The 18,526-nt window shown below is 43.6% G+C and overlaps 1 protein-coding gene across 1 annotated transcript in view; it reads right to left on the minus strand.

Annotated features, from left to right (window-relative positions):
• Positions 1–864: 864 nt before the first annotated feature.
• Positions 865–18,526, minus strand: part of FBP2 (fructose-bisphosphatase 2) — a 39,514-nt gene continuing 21,852 nt past the window's right edge. Inside the window, exons 5-7 of the mRNA XM_054500603.1 lie at positions 14,926–15,063; positions 5,497–5,616; positions 865–1,277 (exon numbers count right to left, since the gene is read on the minus strand). Coding sequence (XP_054356578.1) covers positions 1,083–1,277; positions 5,497–5,616; positions 14,926–15,063 — 453 coding nt within the window. The 3' untranslated portion in view covers positions 865–1,082. The remainder of the gene's footprint in view (positions 1,278–5,496; positions 5,617–14,925; positions 15,064–18,526) is intronic.

The following is an 18,526-nucleotide window of genomic DNA, read 5'->3' on the forward strand; positions in this document are numbered from 1 at the left end:
CAAGACGAGATTTCAGATGCATAAGCCACCCCCTCCCCAGTCTTAACATAATTTGGACAAGTGACGAGTCATTTAACCAGTGTACACCGGTTAGTCCCTAGAATAGATTAAAACATTTCCCCAAAAACTGAAAATGCAAGGTTATGAGGTTTAGAAAAGTAGTTAATTTCTAAATATTGACTCTGTTTAGTTTCTGGCTTTAACAATAAGTGACCCCATTTTCCATTCAAACTGTGAATGGTCATCCAAGTTATAGACTCTTAAGATAGGCTCAATCAGAAATTTCAGAATTTAATTGCCATGAGATTTCTAACTCAAGTTTATCCAAAATAAGACACAAATATTCTTCTAAGATATTAAGTTGGAAATTTATATGTGTTTAAGAGAGGTAATCACTACAGGATAAGACACTAGGTTCAAATTTCAAGCCAACCAAGACAATTTTTTTTTTTTCTTTAGATGGAATCTCACTCTGTCACCCAAGCTGGAGTGCAATGGCGCAATCTCGGCTCACTGCAAGCTCTGCCTCCTTGGTTCACGCCATTCTCCTGCCTCAGCCTCCTGAGTAGCTGGGACTACAGGCGCCCGCCACCATGCCCGGCTAATTTTTTGTATTTTTAGTAGAGACGGGGTTTCACCGTGTTAGCCAGGATGGTCTCGATCTCCTGACCTCGTGATCCGCTGGCCTTGGCCTCCCAAAGTGCTGGGATTACAGGCATGAGCCACCGCACCCAGCTGACAAATTCTTAACTAATCTATGTACTCTTTGCCCACAAGCGTGCAGCCGCCAATTATGTGGGTTGACAGACAGAATTATAACCATATTTGCGGCTGTTTCTGACAGAAGACAAGCCAAAGTCGCTCTTTCCACATGTGGGTTTTTATTTCTAGTCCTTCACATTGACCATAGAATCGCCTGTGGCTTCCAAACCTGTCGTAAGCAGTTTGTTGTTGCTCTTCTGTATGTGATTAAGTGGATTTACCTTTTGTATACTCATAGCTACCATCTGTGTTTATCATTCATTTAGGGTCCTTAGACAACGTGCAAGACAAACAGAAGAGGGCATGTGGGGTCAAACTCGCTAGCTGCCTGCCTGATTTTTCTGCACACAGGTGAGATATTCCTGCACATCCTCTGGTGACCCCAGAATGAGGGGGATTCGCTGGTGAATTGCCTCGGGCTTCACGTCCAGTACAGGCTGGGTCCCCGTGGTCGCCAAGCCTCCTGCCTGCTCAATGATGTAGGCCACGGGATTGCATTCATACAGGAGCCGGAGCTGTGGAGGAACAGAGGCAGGTGAGTAAACTCTGCAAGTGGCCAAATGTCCCAAGCCATGCCCCTAAAGCTGGAGGAGGAGTTTGTACTGTGGCGCTTCCATCTGGCTAGCATGAGTGCACCATGCACCTCGCAAGAGTGGGCCCGAGCTTTAGAGCCTACAGCAGGCCAGATGCATCAGATGGCACTCATCCAGAAGCCTTGAGGGCCCCTCTGGCCAGGGGACTGAGCCAAGCATCTACCCATCTTGTGATCCTTGTGCTTATGAGAGACCTGCCTCTTGACTTGGAGATATGAGATCTAGGCATCTATTTCTTGGTTCAACAAGAAGCAAACTGATGCTGCAAGCCTGGGTGGAAGCCTTTATATGTGAGACCTCAAGGCTGGTAAAGAGTCAAGCTTGGATGGGACAGTAAGATCACCTTGACCGTGCCGGCTTGTCTCTCTGGGGACAGCCACAGTGGCTGGGATTGTGTGGAGGAACTCCACATCTTAAGCTTTGACTTTTCTAACTAGTTTGCTGGTGTTTCAATGGTCTTGTCTTTTGACCCTTAGACTAAGTGAAATCCCATCGTTTGCACTCCCATAGCGTCCTGTACTTCCCCTCTGGTACCACTCATCACACTGAGGCCTCTTTAATGCCTGGCTTCCTCCCTAGGCTGCTGTCCATCCTAGCTGGTCACTGTACTATCTGTATTCTCAGTAGTGCCGACACAGAGAAAGTGTTGGCTCTGGCCTGTAATCCCAGGATTTTGGGAGGCCGAGGCAAAAGGATCGCTTGAGTCCAGGAATTTAAGACCCCATTTGAGATAGTGAGACCCCATCTCTACAAAAAATTAAAAAATTAACCAGGTGTGGTAGCGCAAACCTGTGATCTCAGCTATTCAGGAAGCTGAAGTGGGAGGATCAACTGAGCCCCCGAGTTCAAGGCCGCAGTGAGCTGTGATCATGCTACTGCCCTCCAGTCTAGGTGACAGAGCAAGAGCCTGTCTCAAAAACGAAGAAAGTGTCCAAGCAAGGCCACTGTGTTTCCTGCACGAGGGGTCCCAGCCGAGGGCAGAAATTGGGTTGAAATCAGCCTGTGCCCTGCTTGCCAGTCTCTGCACAAGACCCAGGGCTGCTGTTCAGAGGAAGGAAGGCCTTCTCTAACCCTCCTGCAGGCACGTGAGAACTGGCAGGAGGCTGCCTGTGTCCTGTGAGTACGCGGTGAACTGAAATGAATGGGGTTGGATTGAATGGACTTTTTAGGTCTATTTCTGTGATGATGTCATGATGCCCCCAGCCTGACTCACGACACACACCCCCATCACCTTAGATTCAGGGTGTCGTTCTGGCCGGAGGCCCTGCTGCTGTGCATGACTCAGTATCATCTTCTCCTTTCTCCCCATCAGTGCAACCTGTGTAACTTCCCGAAAGTTCATTCTCCATTATCACCTTACGAAATGGTTGACCCAGCTGTGTGCAGCCTTTCCTTACCATTCTTTTCTTCCAGTCCGTTTTGGTGATATGTTTAAACTACTTTGAGAAAGAGTCATATATTATGGCAAATTTTTTCTATTTTTCTATTATATATTTATATGTTATTATATATTATACCATATTATATATTTACATATAATATGTGTTATTATATATTTATATATAGTATGTTATTATATATTTTTTCTATTGTATATATGATATATATTAAGGAGAGGAACACGATACCTTTGGTCTAGGCTGGAGAGCCAGGCATTCAAGAGAAAGTAGGTGAAGACTCCATGGGGGTATTTACTGCCATTTTGGTCAGACAGTGTAAGGTGCCCTCACTCTAGACCTCTGGCTCTTAAAGTAGTGGATGCCCAGAAGGGTGTAAAAAAGTTGTGGTGCATGCGGGCTGTCTGGGGGCAGATAGTTCTGTCCCTCATTACCCACAGGAGGGACACTGGAGGCCATGCTGTCCAGGACAGTCTAGCCAAGGAGACTGTCACCTTGACAGCTTATAGCGCTCAGCATTTTTCTCCCCTTTTATGTGGGGGATTTGGGGTATCAGACAATTAAGTCTCAGATTGTAATCAATTACCCTGTTGATTCAACTACTTTAACCAAAAAAAGCTCAGCATTAGTACATAATGTGCTTGTCTTGGAGCCAAGTTACTTTTGCTCTGACCTCAGATGCCCCTGTTGTAGGAAATTTAATACCAAAATGCCCAGGGCTTCATGGCACCTTGGCCTGCAGGCCATGTGACATGTGACCTGCACTTTTTTTTTTCTTTTTTGAGACGGAGTCTCACTCTGTCACCCAGGCTGGAGTGCAGTGGCACGATCTCGGCTCACTGCAAGTTCCGCCTCCCAGGTTCACGCCATTCTCCTGCCTCAGCCTCCTGAGTAGCTGGAACTACAGGCATGTGCCACCACGCCCGGCTAATTATTTTTTGTATTTTTAGTAGAGACGGGGTTTCACTGTGTTAGCCAGGATGGTCTCGATCTCCTGACCTCGTGATCCACCCGCCTCAGCCTCCCAAAGTGCTGAGATTACAAGTGTGAGCCACCACACCCAGCCATGACCTGTACTTTCTCTGCAATTAAATCTACACAGCTATACAGATGCAGGCACACACAGGATAGGAGTGTGCACATGCACACACAGACACACACACACAGACGTCGGCACAGGGACCATGACAGCAGAAACACAGAGATTAGGATCCAACAGAACTTTCAGTATGGGTGGTGGTTATGCGCAGCAAACGCAGATCTATCTATGGAGTGACATGTGCTTACAGGACATGAGTATGTGATCCCATGTGGGTATTTTCTGACTCATTTACGATCATTTGAATAATCAGTAATAACTGATCTTTATGTTCTCCCCAATGTAACTGAGTAAGTGATCAGAGTGGTTCTAAGAATTTCCATGTCTTTGCCGGGCGCGGTGACTCACGCCTGTAATCCCAGCACTTTGGGAGGCCGAGGCGGGCGGATCACGAGGTCAGGAGATCGAGACCATCCTGGCTAACATGGTGAAACCCCGTCTCTACTAAAAATACAAAAAATTAGCCGGGCGTGGTGGCGGGCGCCTGTAATCCCAGCTACTCTGAGGCTGAGGCAGGAGAATGGTGTGAACCCGGGAGGCGGAGCTTGCAGTGAGCCGAGATGGCGCCACTGCACTCCAGCCTGGGCGACAGAGCGGGACTCCATCTCAAAAAAAAAAAAAAAAAAAAAAAAAAATGTCCATTGTCCATGTCTTCTACTTGCCTCACTTAGTCCTCCATGGTGCTTAGCTTTCCTTCAGCACCTCTTTTGCAGGCTTATCAGCGTTCTTAGTTCAGTGGGTGAATATACCTGGGCTAAGCACTCACATGAAGAGAAACACCTGATACACTAACCTATTAAACTCTCTCTGGCTTCATGTGCTGTGTTAGATCTCTCAGCGTGGCTTTGATTCTTAGCATTCAAATAATTCAAATCTCAAGGTGACTCTGAGAGAGAGAGAAAAATGTGTCGCTGGTTGTTGGTGTGTCAGAGAAAACAGAGGCCTTTATTTGATTTGACTACTTACCTACGATTTCTGTGATTGGCTAAAATTCAGATGCCTTTTTATGGGAGGTTCTATGCAAGATAGCTGGATCATAAGGTTCTCACTTAATAATACAAGTATTTTAAGTTTTGCATCATTAAGTTGCAATTAGACCTTCCAGGAACTACCTTTCCAGATATATTGGCTGAGTTCTGAGTAGAAGTTCTTATTCTGGGATTTGGAAGTTCTCTAGGGGATACTTGGGCGGACTTCAGGGCATCAGCGAACTCCCTCAACGTGTAATGTGTATGTAATGTGTACGTTTACATGCATTTGTTCTGGGAAGTGTTTTGATAAGTTTTACTAGGCTCCCTATAGGGACCATGATCCCAAATCAGTTGGTGCTGAAGCTAAAAGTCAGATGCAGCCTGTGGAAAGTGAGACACACAGCTGGCTCATGGTGAATGGTAGGTGTGAGGCTGGAGGGGGTAAGACCGGTGAGAATCACCAGTCACATAACGTCAGCCTGTCTGCCTTCTTCTTCAAACCTCCCACAGCCTGGAGACTCACTCAAGGGAAACAGAGCTCATTTTTCCTCCCCCTGCCCATCCCCACACAGAGATGCCATGAAGCAGTGCAGTAGCCAAACAGCAGGTGTGATGGGAGGGAGCTCCCCCGCCTCCCTGACTGGATGCACAGCAAGTGGACAAGGGAGAATTACCTTGCCCTTAGGGCTCTTCTGGTTGGCTGGGTACAGGAAGATTCCTCCATAGACCAGGGTGCGGTGCACGTCAGCCACCATGGAGCCCACATACCTGGCCCCATAGGGAGCACTGCCATCCTAGAAGACAGAAAGCAAAGAGACAAGATCCAGAGGCTTTCAAGATTAGCCAGCACCTGCTCGCGGTCACAAGTCCAGTTGGTGTGACCTCTGCCTTCTTGAACCCCTATCCTCCACCCACTAGTGTAGGAATTGAAAAGATTGTATAATTGTGCATTTCATTCATTATGAGCTCCTCAAACCTTATCGTGTGACTGGACTTACCAAATGTAGGACTGCTTAAAGTATGAGACAATATCCTGCAGCAATCTTAAAAGAGCCGCTAAACAAACAAAGAAAAAGGAAGTCACCCATCCCTCATGCAGTGCCACCTATAGGCTCAAAATAAAGGGATGGAAGCCAAACATATAGAAAACAGAAAAAAGCAGGGGCTGCAATCCTAATTTCAGATAAAATAGACTTTAAACCAATAAAGTTCAAAAAAGACAAAGAAGGACATTACATAATGGTAAAGGGCTCAATTCGACAAGAAGACCTAACTATCCTAAATAATATGCACCTAACACAGGGGCACCCAGATTCATAAAGCAAGTCCTTAGAGACCTTCAAAGAGACTTAGACACCCCCCCACAATAATAGTGGGAGACTTCAACACCTCACTGACAGTAATCACTGAAGCAGAAAATTAACGAAGATACTCAAGACCTCAGATCAACACTAGACCAAATGGATCTGTTAGACATCTATAGAACTCTCCACCCAAAACCAGCAAAATATACATTCTTCTCACACACAGCACATACAGTAAAATTGAACACACAATCAGACATAAAACAATCCTCAGCAAATGCAAAAGAACTGAACTCATACCAACCACTCTCCAACCACAGCTCGATAAAAATTGAAATCGAGACTAAGGAAATCACTCAAACCATACAATTACATGAAAATTAAACAACTTGCTCCTGAATGACTTTTGGATAAATAATGAAATTAAGGCAGAAATCAAGAGATTCTTTAAAACTGATGAGAACAAAGATAAAATAACCAGAATTTCTGGGACACAGCTAAGGCAGTGTTAAGAGGAAAATTTATAGCACTAAATGCCCACATCAAAAAGTTAAAAAGACCTCAAATTAACAAGGTAATAGCACAACCAAAAGAACTAGAGAAGTAAGAGCAAACCAGCCCCAAAGCTAGCAAAAGACAAGAAATAATCAAAATCGGAGTTGAACTGAAGGAGATTCACACACACGCACACACACACACACAAAATTCATGGTTGGGCACTGTGGCTCACGCCTTTAATCCTGGCACTTTGCGAGGCCGAGGAAGATGGGTCACCTGAGGTCAGGAGTTTCAGACCAGCCTGGCCAACATGGTGAAACCCCGTCTCCACTAAAAATACAAAAATTAGCCGGGTATGGTGGCAGTCACCTGTAATCCCAGCTACTTGGAGGCTGAGGCAGGAGAACCACTTGAACCCGAGAGATGGAGATTGCATTGAGCCAAAATCGTGCCACTGCACTCTAGCCTGGGCGATAGAGCAAGACTCCATCTCAAAAAAAAAAAAAAAAAAAAGTTCAGGCCGGGTGCGGTGGCTCATGCCTGTAATCCCAGCACTTTGGGAGGCCAAAGCAAGTGGATCACCTGAGGTCAGGAGTTCGAGACCAGACTGACCAACATGGTGAAACCCCGTCTCTACTAAAAATACAAAAATTAGCCAGGCGTGGTGGTGTGCCCCTGTAATCCCAGCTGTTTGGGAGGCTGAGGTAGGAGAATTGCTTGAACCCGGGAGGCAGAGGTTGCAGTGAGCCAAGATATTGTGCCACTGCACTCCAGCCTAGGTGACAGAGTGAGACTCCATCTCAAAAAGGAAAAAAAAATTCAAAATATCAGTGAATCTAGGAGTTTGTTTTTTGAAAAAAACTAATAAGATAGACTGTGCACTAGATTAATAAAGAAAAATAGAGAGACAATCCAAATAAATTCAACTAGAAATAACAAAGGGGATACTACCACTGACACCACAGAAATACAAACCATCAGAGACTACTGTGAACACCTCTATGTACGCATACTAGAAAATCTAGAAGAAATGGATAAATTCCTGGACACATACACTCTCCTAACACAACCAGGAAGAAAGTGAATCCCTGAACAGACCAATAACAAACTCCAAAATTAAATCAGTAAAAATAGCCTATCAACCAAAAAAAGCCTATGACCAGAGAGATTCACAGCCGAATTCTACCAGATATATAAAGAAGAACTGATAACATTTCCACTGAAACTGTTCCCAAAAAAATTGAAGAGGAAAGACTCCTCCCCAACTCATTCTATGAGGCCAGCATCATTCTGATACCAAAACCTGGCAGACACACACACACAAAAAAAATTCAGGCCAATATCCTTGATGAATATTGATGCAAAAATCCTCATCAAAATACACAGCAGCAGCACATTATAAAGCTTATCCACCACAATCAAGAAGGCTTTATCCCTGGGATGCAAGGTTGGTTCAACATATGCAAATCAATAAATGTGATTCATCACATAAAATGAACTAAAGACAAAAACCACTTGATTGTCTCAATAGATGCAGAAAAAGGCTTTCAATAAAATTCAACACCTCTTCATGTTACAAACTCTCAACAAACTAGGTATTGAATGAACATACCTCAAAATAATAAGATCCATCTATGACAAACCCACAGCCAACACTATACTGAATGGGCAAAAGCTGGAAGCACTCCCCTTGCAAACTGGCACATGAAAAGGATGCCCTCTCTCACCACTCCTATTCAGCCTAGTATTGGAAGTTCTGGCCAGGACAATCAGGCAACAGAAATAAATAAAGAGCATCTAAATAGGAAGACAGGAAGTCAAACTATCCCTCTTTGCAGATGACATGATTCTATAGCTAGAAAACCCCATAGTATTGGTCCAAAAGCTCCTTAAGCTGATAAACAACTTCAGCAGAGTTTCAAGATACAAAATGAACATACAAAAAAATCATTAGCATCCCTATACACCAAAAACAGCCAGGCCAAAAGCCAAATCGGGAACATAATCCCTTTCACAATTGCCACAAAAATAATAAAATCCCTAGGAATAGAGCTAGCCAGGGAGGTAAAAGATCTCTACAGTGAGAGCTACAAAACATTGCTCAAAGAAATCAAAGATGACACAAACAAATGGAAAAACATTCCATGCTCATGGATATAAAGAATCAATATTGTTAAAATGGGCATACTACTCAAAGCAATTTACAGATTCAGTGCTATTCCTATCAAACTACCAATGACATTTTTCACAGAACTAGAAAAAAACTATTTTAAAATTCATGTGGAACCATAAAGAGACAGAATAGCCAAGGCAATCCTAAGCAAAAAGAACAAAGCTGGAGGCATCACATTACTTGACTTCAAACTATGCTACAGGGCTACAATAATCAAAACAGCACAGCACTGGTACAAAAACAGACAAATAGACCAATGGAACAGAATAGAGAATCCAGAAATAAGGCCATACACCTACAACCATTTGACCTTCGACAAAGCTGACAAAAACAAGCAATGAGGAAATGACTTCCTAGTCAATAAATGGTGCTGGGATAACTAGCTAGCCATATGCAGAAGGTTAAAACTGGACCACTTCCTTACACCATATACAAAAATTAACTCAAGATGGATTAAAAACTTAATGTGAAACCCAAAACCGTAAAAACCCTGGAAGACAACCTAGGCAATACCATTCTGGATGTAGGCATGGGCAAAGATTTCATGACAAAGACACCAAAAGCAATTGCAACAAAAGCAAAAATTGCCAAATGAGATTTAATTAAACTAAAGAGCTTCTGCACAGCAAAAGAAACTGTCAATAGAGTAAACAGACAACCCACAGAATGGGAGAAAATTTCTGCAAACTATACATCTGAGAAAGAGCTAATATCCAGCACCTATAAGGAACTTAAGTATATAAGAAAAAAAAACATTAAAAAATGGGCAAAGGACATGAACAGACACTTTTCAAAAGAAGACATACTCAGCCTGGCCAATTTGGTGAAACCCCATCTCTACTAAAAATACAAAAATTAGCCGGGCATGGTGGCGTGTGCCTGTAGTCCCAGCTACTTGGGAGGCTGAGGCAGAAGAATCGCTTGAACCCGGGAGGTGGAGGTTACAGTGAGCCAAGATTGCACCACTGCACTCCAGCACAGGCGACAGAGAGAGACTCCATCTCAAAAAAGAAGAAGACATACATGCAGCCAAAAACCATATGAAAAAAGCTCAGTATCACTGATTGTTAGAGAAATGCAAATGAAAACCCAAATGAGATACCATTTCACGCCAGTCAGAATGACAATTATTAAAAAATCAAAATATAACAGATACTGGCAAGGTTGCAGAGAAAAGGGAATGTTTATGCATTGTTGGTAGGAGTGTAAATCAGTTCAACCATTGTGGAAAGCAGTGTAATGATCTCTCAAACAGCTAAAAGCAGCCATCCCATTTGACCCAGCCATCTCATTACTGGGTATATACCCAAAGGAATAGAAATCATTCTATTGTAAAGACACATGCACAGGTATGTTCACTGCAACACTATTTACAATAACAAAGATATGGAATCAACCTAAATGCCCATCAGTGGTAGACTGGATAAAGAAATGTGCTACATATACACAATGGAATACTATGCAGCCATAAAGAAGAATGAGATCATGTTTTTGCAGGAACATGGATGGAGCTGAAGGCCTAATTATCTTAAGTAAACAAACACAGAAATAGGAAACCAAATGCTACATGTTCTCACTTATAAGTAGGAGCTAAATGATGAGAACACATGGACACAAAGAGGGAAACAACAGACACTGGGGCTTACTTGAGGGTGGAGGGAGGGAGGAGGGGGAGGAGCAGAAAAGATAAGTATTGGATACCAGGTTTAGTACCTGGGAGACGAAACAATCTGTACAGCAAACCCCCATGACAGGAGTTTACTTATATAACAAACCTGCACAACTATCCCTGAATCTAAAATAAAAGTGTAGAAAATAAAATAAAATTACACCTGCATCTTAGGAATATGTTATAGTGTTCTGAACCACTGTAGGATGAATATATTTAACAGTAATATATGACATATTTTCAAAAAGCTAGAAGGAGGATATTGAATGTTCCCAACACAAAGAAATAATAAATGTCTGAGATGATGGATTTCCTAAGTATACTGATCTGATCACTGTATATTATATATAAGGAAACATCACTATGTATCCCATAAATATGTAAAATTATTATATGTCAATTAAAAACAAAACAATGGGCCTGGCATGGTGGTTCACGCCTGTAATCTCAGCACCTTGGGAGGCTAAGGCAGGTGGATCACCTGTGGTCAGGCGTTCAAGACCAGCCTGACCAACATGGTGAAATCCCATCTCTACTAAAAATACAAAATATTAGCTGGGCATGGTGGCAGGAGCCTGTAATCCCAGCTACTCGGGAGGCTGAGGCAGGAGAATCACTTGAACCAGGGAGGCAGAGGTTGCAGTGAGCCGAGATCGCACCATTGCACTTCAGTCTTGGCAACAAGAGCGAAACTCCATCTCAAAATACAAATAAATAAATACATAAATAAATAAAATAAAGTTAAATAAATAAATAAAATGATGACAATTTTAATGATTAGTCACCTCCTTCATAATTCATGGTCACCATCTTTTTTAGTAACTCCAATTTTATAGCTCACACTTGGCACTGCACCAACAGGTGGAATTTGTGAAAAATGTAAGGAAATATTTCTGCTAATTAGGCAAGTCCAATGCTCTAACAATTGTCAAAAATGAAAATGAATGCAAAACAAATTATCCGATCCCTGAAGCAGTGTTTTCTCACTCATTTCCTCCCTCCATCCTCCCTTCCACAATAAGCAAATTCCTGAGAACAGCCTGATTTGTATTCCTCTTCCCTTCTAGATACGGAATTGGGCGCTCTGCAGCTGGGCTTCTGTCCTGTCCACACCCAGCAGGTGCACAGCTCATAAAGCAGGAAGAGGAACCGGGCTGAAGGAGGCAGAAACTCCGCAACCAGCAGGGAGGCTCTGTCTCCCCCCACGTTAGGCAGCCCTGAACCATGCACCTGTGTGTGGGAGTGAAGATTCTTCCCCACTTGATTGTTTCCAAGCAGGCTCACGTTGTGGTTAACGGCATGGGTTGACAGCCAGAATGCTTAGGTTAGAATCCTGGCTCAGCCACTTACCTTGGATAAGTAATTGAACTACTCTGTGCCTCAGCTTCCCCATCTGCACCTGTCTCCAAGAGTTGTTATGAGATAAAAGGAGCTATTACACATAAAACACTAAAACAGGGCTTACCACATGTTAATCACCCAATATATGTTAGCTACTATTATTATCACCTTGAAACATCCCCAAATCATAATTACAATGAACATCATTATATTCTATTGTCTTCTAGTTGCATGCCGTGAAACCACATTGTAGGCAAACATTACGAAGTCTTCTTCTATCTTAGTTACTTAGCACTTTATCAGACCTAAGATGAAACATCTTGGCCAGACTTAACAGTGAAGACTGAAGTGAGGTTCCAGAATTCCGTTTCACCGACAGAGTCTTGCTCTGTTGCCCAGGCTGGAGTGCAGTGGTGCAATCTCAGTTCACTGCAACCTCCTCTGCCTCCCGGGTTCAAGTGATTTTCCTGCCTCAGCCTCCTGAGTAGCTGGGATTACAGGCGCCTGCCAACCACACCCAGGTAATTTTTGTATTTTTAGTAGAGATGGTGTTTCCATGTTGGCCAGGCTGTTTTCGAACTCCTGACCTCAAGTGATCTGCCCGCCTTGGCCTCCCAAAGTGCTGGGATTACAAGTGTGAGCCACTGTGCCCAGCCTTACTTCTAGGAATGCCTTCTAAGGGAATTTTCAGGTTAGCAAAGATGAGGTACAAAGGGGCTCACTGCAGCATTATTTACGGAGTGAAAAGCTGGACACAGCCTAAGTGTGGAACAACCTGAGAATGATTAAGTATGTTATGGTGCAGCAATGTGCTTTTGAAGAATTTTTACTGACTAGGAAGTGCTCATGAAATAAGCAGAAAAGCAGGTTTAAAAACTGTTTCCAGTTGAATCACATTTGGTAACTGTGTAAGCACATTTGCAGAAAACAAACCCTAGAGAAATGTATCAAGATGTTGGGCCAGGTGCAGTCACTCCCGCCTGTAATCCCAGCACTTTGGGAGGCCAATGTGGGAAGATCACGAGGTCAGGAGATCGAGACCATCTTGGCCAACATGGTGAAACCCCATCTCTACTAAAATACAAAAAATTAGCGGGATGTGGTGGCGCGTGCCTGTAATCTCAGCTACTTGAGAGGCTGAAGCAGGGGAATCACTTGAACCCAGGAGGCAGAGGTTGCAGTGAGCTGAGATCATGCCACTCCAGCCTGGAGACAGAGCAAGACTCCACCTCAAAAAAAAAAAAAAAAAAAAAGATGTCCACAGTGGGGTTTTTGAGGGTGGAGTATCTTACACATGAATTTTGTTTACATTTTCTTATATTTTTTGTTGTCTTTATGTGATGTGTTACACAGGAACACAATTTTTATATTTGGGGAAAACATTAAGTCATAAAACTAAAACATTTAAATACAGAAAGAATCTTTTAGCAGACACACAGTGAACTATCAGGAACTAGAGATGGAACCCATATTCCTAAGCTCCTAGTTTTTTAGCCCAGAAGGACTTGCCATAACAGAGACAGGTGTTTCTACTCTAACTTACCTTTGCTCTATAAAGAAAAGCTATGAGAAATCTCTCAGTTAAAGATTAGATAGATAGATAGATAGATAGATAGATAGATAGATAGATAGGTGAGAGTGAGAGAGGGAGCGAGGGTGGGAGGGAGGGATAACTATAGATGCTCGTAACTTGGGGGAGTAGAGCAAGGGCCTCTGAAGGTGTAGCATACAATTTGCCCTTGACTAATTACACCCATTCAATTTTACAACATTGGGGAGAAACATCCTTGGCCCACATCTGCTTATTATGAGAGTGTTCTGAGAAAGCCACAGTTTTAGCAGAAAAAGCCCAGGAAAGTTCACCATAGATTTCTTCTCCACCACATCAATGCTCCTGCTTAATCTTCTCATCAAACAATGGCAATTTTGCAAGAGTTTTGATGGAAAATCACTATAATCCTGATTTAGCTCCTTTTGACTTCTTTTTGTTTCCTAATCTTAAACCTTTAAAGGGCACTGTTGGGAACGGGCCCCCCAAAACCTGGCCATAAACTGGCCCCAAAACTGGCCATAAACAAAGTCTCTGCAGCACTGTGACATGTTCGTGATGGCCATAACGCCCATGCTGGAAGGTTGTGGGTTTACTGGAATGAGGGCAAGGAACACCTGGCCTGCCCAGGGCGGAAAACCACTTAAAGGCGTTCTTAAGTCCCAAACAATAGCATGAGCAATCTGTGCCTTAAGGACATGCTCCTGCTGCAGTTAACTAGCCCAATCTATTCCTTTAATTTGGCCCATCCCTTCCTTTCCCATAAGGGATACTTTTAGTTAATCGAATGTCTATAGAAACAATGCTAATGACTGGCTTGCTGTTAATACATACATGGGTAAATCTGTTTGGGGCTCTCAGCTCTGAAGGCTGTGAGACCCCTGATTTCCCACTTCACACCTCTATATTTCTGTGTGTGTGTCTTTAATTCCTCTAGTGCTGCTGGGTTAGGGTCTCCCCCACCAAGCTGGTCTTGGCAGGGCACCCATTTTTCTTCAGCAAATAACATTAAAAAGACTGCCTTAAGATTAAATTCCCAGTACCTCAGTTCGTTACAGATGGATTAAAGGGTTGGTATGAAGCCTTACAAAAGCATCTGAACTTGATGGAGCTTATGTTGAAAAATAAAGTTTATATTTTATGTTTCTAATCTCTTTTAATTTCATTTTTCCATGAACTTTTTGAAGGCCTGTCATATAATTATTTATTCTAAAAGCAAATGCAACTGGGTGAGTGAGTCTATAGGTTGGAGCTTAGATTAAACAAATGACTTCAGAGAGGATCTGGCCTGAGCTCTGAATTTTGTAAATGTGATCCCTACCTTCTTTATAAAGAATTTATCCTGGAAAAATTCAAATGTAAAGATAAGTACTACCTTTAGAAGGTAAATTTTAGCTATATAAGATACTGAATGCTTATGAAGAAAGGCAGAGTCCATCATCTTCATACTGACCACAGCCATAAACAGTGGCACCAAACTCTTTCAGCAAAGCCCCTAAAGCCACCACCCAAACAGGACCCCATGGGGACAGCATTCTGTCTGCCACCCACCTGGCTTTCTTCACTCACCTCAGGGAATTTCTTTTTCTGCACATATTCAGTGGTGGCTGCATCAAAATACTTGGCATAGCCCTCATTCAGGCTGTAAATCTTTCCTTTCTTCTTAATCTTGACATCTTTTTCCACCAGGACAAATTCACCAAGAGCCTAGCAACATGAAGAGAGATGCCAGGAAGAAGAGAGAAGCCAGGAAACAGAAGCCAACCTCATGATCCCCACATCAGAGCAGGAGAAGATGGGGGCCTGCTGGCAGAGCTGGGGCTTGGCTGTGGTCACTCTGAGCCTGCTCTTTCGTGTTTTCATGAGTGATGGGAAGAACAGGGACCATATGGAGCCCACACAGGAAGCTCTAGCAGTAACACAGCAAGCAGGAAGACAATTCTAAGGAAGAGGCCCATAGTCTTCTTTCTTTTCCTTTGCATCTTCCACTGTCAGCAAGGTTCCTTATTTATGGTGAACCCAACTGTGTGTATCTCCCAAGTTCTCATCCCCAGATTAATGTTTTCAGGAAGACAGGCCATCAACAGTGAGAGGAAGAAGTTACATTGTTGTATGAGGGATGCATTTTAACCATTAATTTGTGGTACAGGCTAGGTGCAGTGGCTCACGCCTGTAATCCCAGCACTTTGGGAGGCCAAGGCGGGTGGATCACGAGGTCAGGAGATCGAGACCATCCTGGCTAACATGGTGAAACCCCGTCTTTACTAAATATACAAAAAATTGGCTGGGCGTGGTGGTGGGCACCTGTAGTCCCAGCTACTCGGGAGTCTGAGGCAGGAGAATGGTGTGAACCCAGAAGGCAGAGCTTGCAGTGAGCCGAGATTGCACCACTGCACTCCTGCCTGGGTGACAGAGCGAGACTCCATCTCAAAAAAAAAAAAAAAAAAAAAATTTGTGATACAATTATTTTGTTTATGTTAGTGATTCAATCATAGAAACTATTCACAGTTTCTGGTATCCCACTCTTATCTGGAGAAAAGAGGAAGCCGCTTTCATCAGACACTGTGTTCACCCAGCATAAGGAAAAAGTTGGTAAAATCTAAAGGAATCCTCAGACATATTAATAAAAGTGTGCTCAGTCCCTCTCCACAACCCGTGTAGCCACCGTGGTCAGTACCTGCAGGGCATCTCTCAAATACCCCTATGTCTAGTTCTGGTGATATCAGTACTAAAAATGGGATCAGCTTGTGGCAGATACCACCTTAAATGCTCATGTCTGTCTAAGTCACTAGGAGGAAAACCAGAGCCTGGAAACCAGATCCATTTTGATGACTGTCCAAGATTTTGGGAGTGAAAAACCCAAAATGACAGCTCACAGTTGGCAGCTAGGCCAGGAGGTTCCCGAGGAACATCAGAGGTATTCCCAGAATATAAAGAGGCAAGGCCACAGAATGACTCCACATAGCAGAGGTGTTGCTACGAGAGGTGACACTGTCCATGTCAGAAACAAGCCAGTGCCAAGGAGACTCAATAAAAAAAACAACTAAACAATCCTTTCCTGCCTAACATGAGTGACAACTGCTTCTATATCAGTGACTTCAATCTCTCTGCCTCCTAGATAAAAATGATTAAGGTAACTAGTCATTAATTGCACCCACTTCCAGACAATATCCAATCCAGACTGATCCTCTCTTCCTCAAATCCTCTTTAGAATCACCAAGCAAAACCCCAAGTCCCATAAGCCCAACTCAACTCCCTCCTTATGCAACACCCTATGGTTCCTCTGCAGTGCCTGCTAAATCTAACTTCGGGTTATTACAGGTGCACAAGTGATGGTCTTTGACTCATGACCTTTAACTTGCTGTGGGTGTCTTTTGCTTTGGAGCAGCCCAGCACTGATTTCTACTTCTGAAAAGTGCCCTGGCTTGCTTTGAACTGGATGCTAGTCTAGGAAGACTCATATCTGGGCCTCTTGTAGGCCAAGGTCAGGCATGTACCTTAGCTTGAAAATCAGATATGCCTCCCTAGGATTTGAAACCTGAGTGAGAGGCGCAGCACCAGGGGTGGTGTCCAGGCCAGACCGGCCATGTTGCGAGACCACTGCCATGCTTCCTGCTTCCTGGTCCTCTAGTCCTGCCCGTTCCTAGCCAAGGTCCTCAGCTTTCCCATCAATGCAGTAACTCCTTTCACTTAATTGAGCCGGGGTCAATTTTGCTCTTGCTTTCCAGCAAAGAGGATGGAGATGCACAACTGTCATCTGAACAGTGGCACTCACTCACCACCTGAACAGAGGTGCTCATTCTGCATCAGGGCTGGTGAAAACACCTTACATTGATCTACTCCTGGGGCTGGGGCCGGGACTCTCAGGCCCTGGGAATATGTTTCCACAATTTTATTAACCTGGAAAATGTGTTCCTTTGTTCTGATTATGTGGTCACCAACAATGGCTGATTTTTAATATGGGCTCTCATACACTCTGTTACCGATTATCAGACACCAGATCCTTGTCACAAGAAACAACAGCTCCCATTTGTAAATGAATGCCTTGACATTGAGCTTTACCCACAATGGAGAGTTGGTTAACAGGAGGTGGTCTCTCTGTGCCTGAACAATATGTGTGTTCTGACAAAATCAAATCACCAGCCCTGCAAACCCACAGACCTCACAGGCTCAGTTTGACCCACCAGGAAATGCTGCCTCCGTAAGCTACTGGCCGCCTTCCATGGCATTTCTATCTGTGACAACTGCCACAAGCTACCTCCACTGGATGTCAAACAGGCACTAAGCTTTGTGCACTGGGTCTTTGCTCAAATGTCCTTTTTAGTAGGGAGATGTGATCCAAAGGGGTTTCAGGCTAATACATAGAGATCCGGAAAGATGCTATGGTTCATCTCTTCCTTCTGTCATGTTGACAAGCTCTGTTGCCCACCTATGTCCAGACTGGGCCCTGCTGTCATGACTGAGGGCAGAAAACAGAGGCTCTGTCTGTGCCTGGGAATCCTTGAGTTGGGTCCCTGAGTCAAAGCATCTCCCATCGCCTTTAGAACTGCTCAGAATGTTCACGGAGATATTTTGCTTGTACTCAAGAGCAGTTGTGTTGGAAATTTAGTGTGGTAGAGTAATTAAAGCACAGATTGCTGGAGCGTGACTCCTGACACCAGTCACTAGCTTGACCTTGCGCAAGTTACTCACTTTCTCTATGCCTCACTTTCCCCATCTGAAAATGGGAATAATAGTAGGACATACCTCATAGGGCCACTGTGACATTTAAATGCATTAATAGATGTAAATTTCATAGGACAGGTACTTTACATTCCTACCACTTACGAAGAATTATCTAACTCTTAGCTGTTATTCTACAACAACTTTAGAAAGGGTGTTTTATTGTCTGAGGGTAATATTTGTAAGCCATAGAATTTCTCAGGGTTTGCCAGCTTCTTTGAACATAAAGGGAAATTGGGGCATTAGCAAACTGACACAGCAATGGGTCTTGGTCTAATGGGCATACAGGTGAAAAGATTCTATTTGAAAAGTTTCTGTGTTTCCATACTGTAAACTCTGTTTTGTGAGTTAACTCCATGTCATTTTGAAATTTTGCAAACCCCTCTCTCCACACATGTGCACTAACACGTGAACTCCACAAGGGCTGTCATGCGTGTTTGATCAATGC

This window comes from Pongo pygmaeus, chromosome 13 (assembly GCF_028885625.2).
Source record: "Pongo pygmaeus isolate AG05252 chromosome 13, NHGRI_mPonPyg2-v2.0_pri, whole genome shotgun sequence".
Lineage (NCBI taxonomy): Eukaryota > Metazoa > Chordata > Mammalia > Primates > Hominidae > Pongo > Pongo pygmaeus.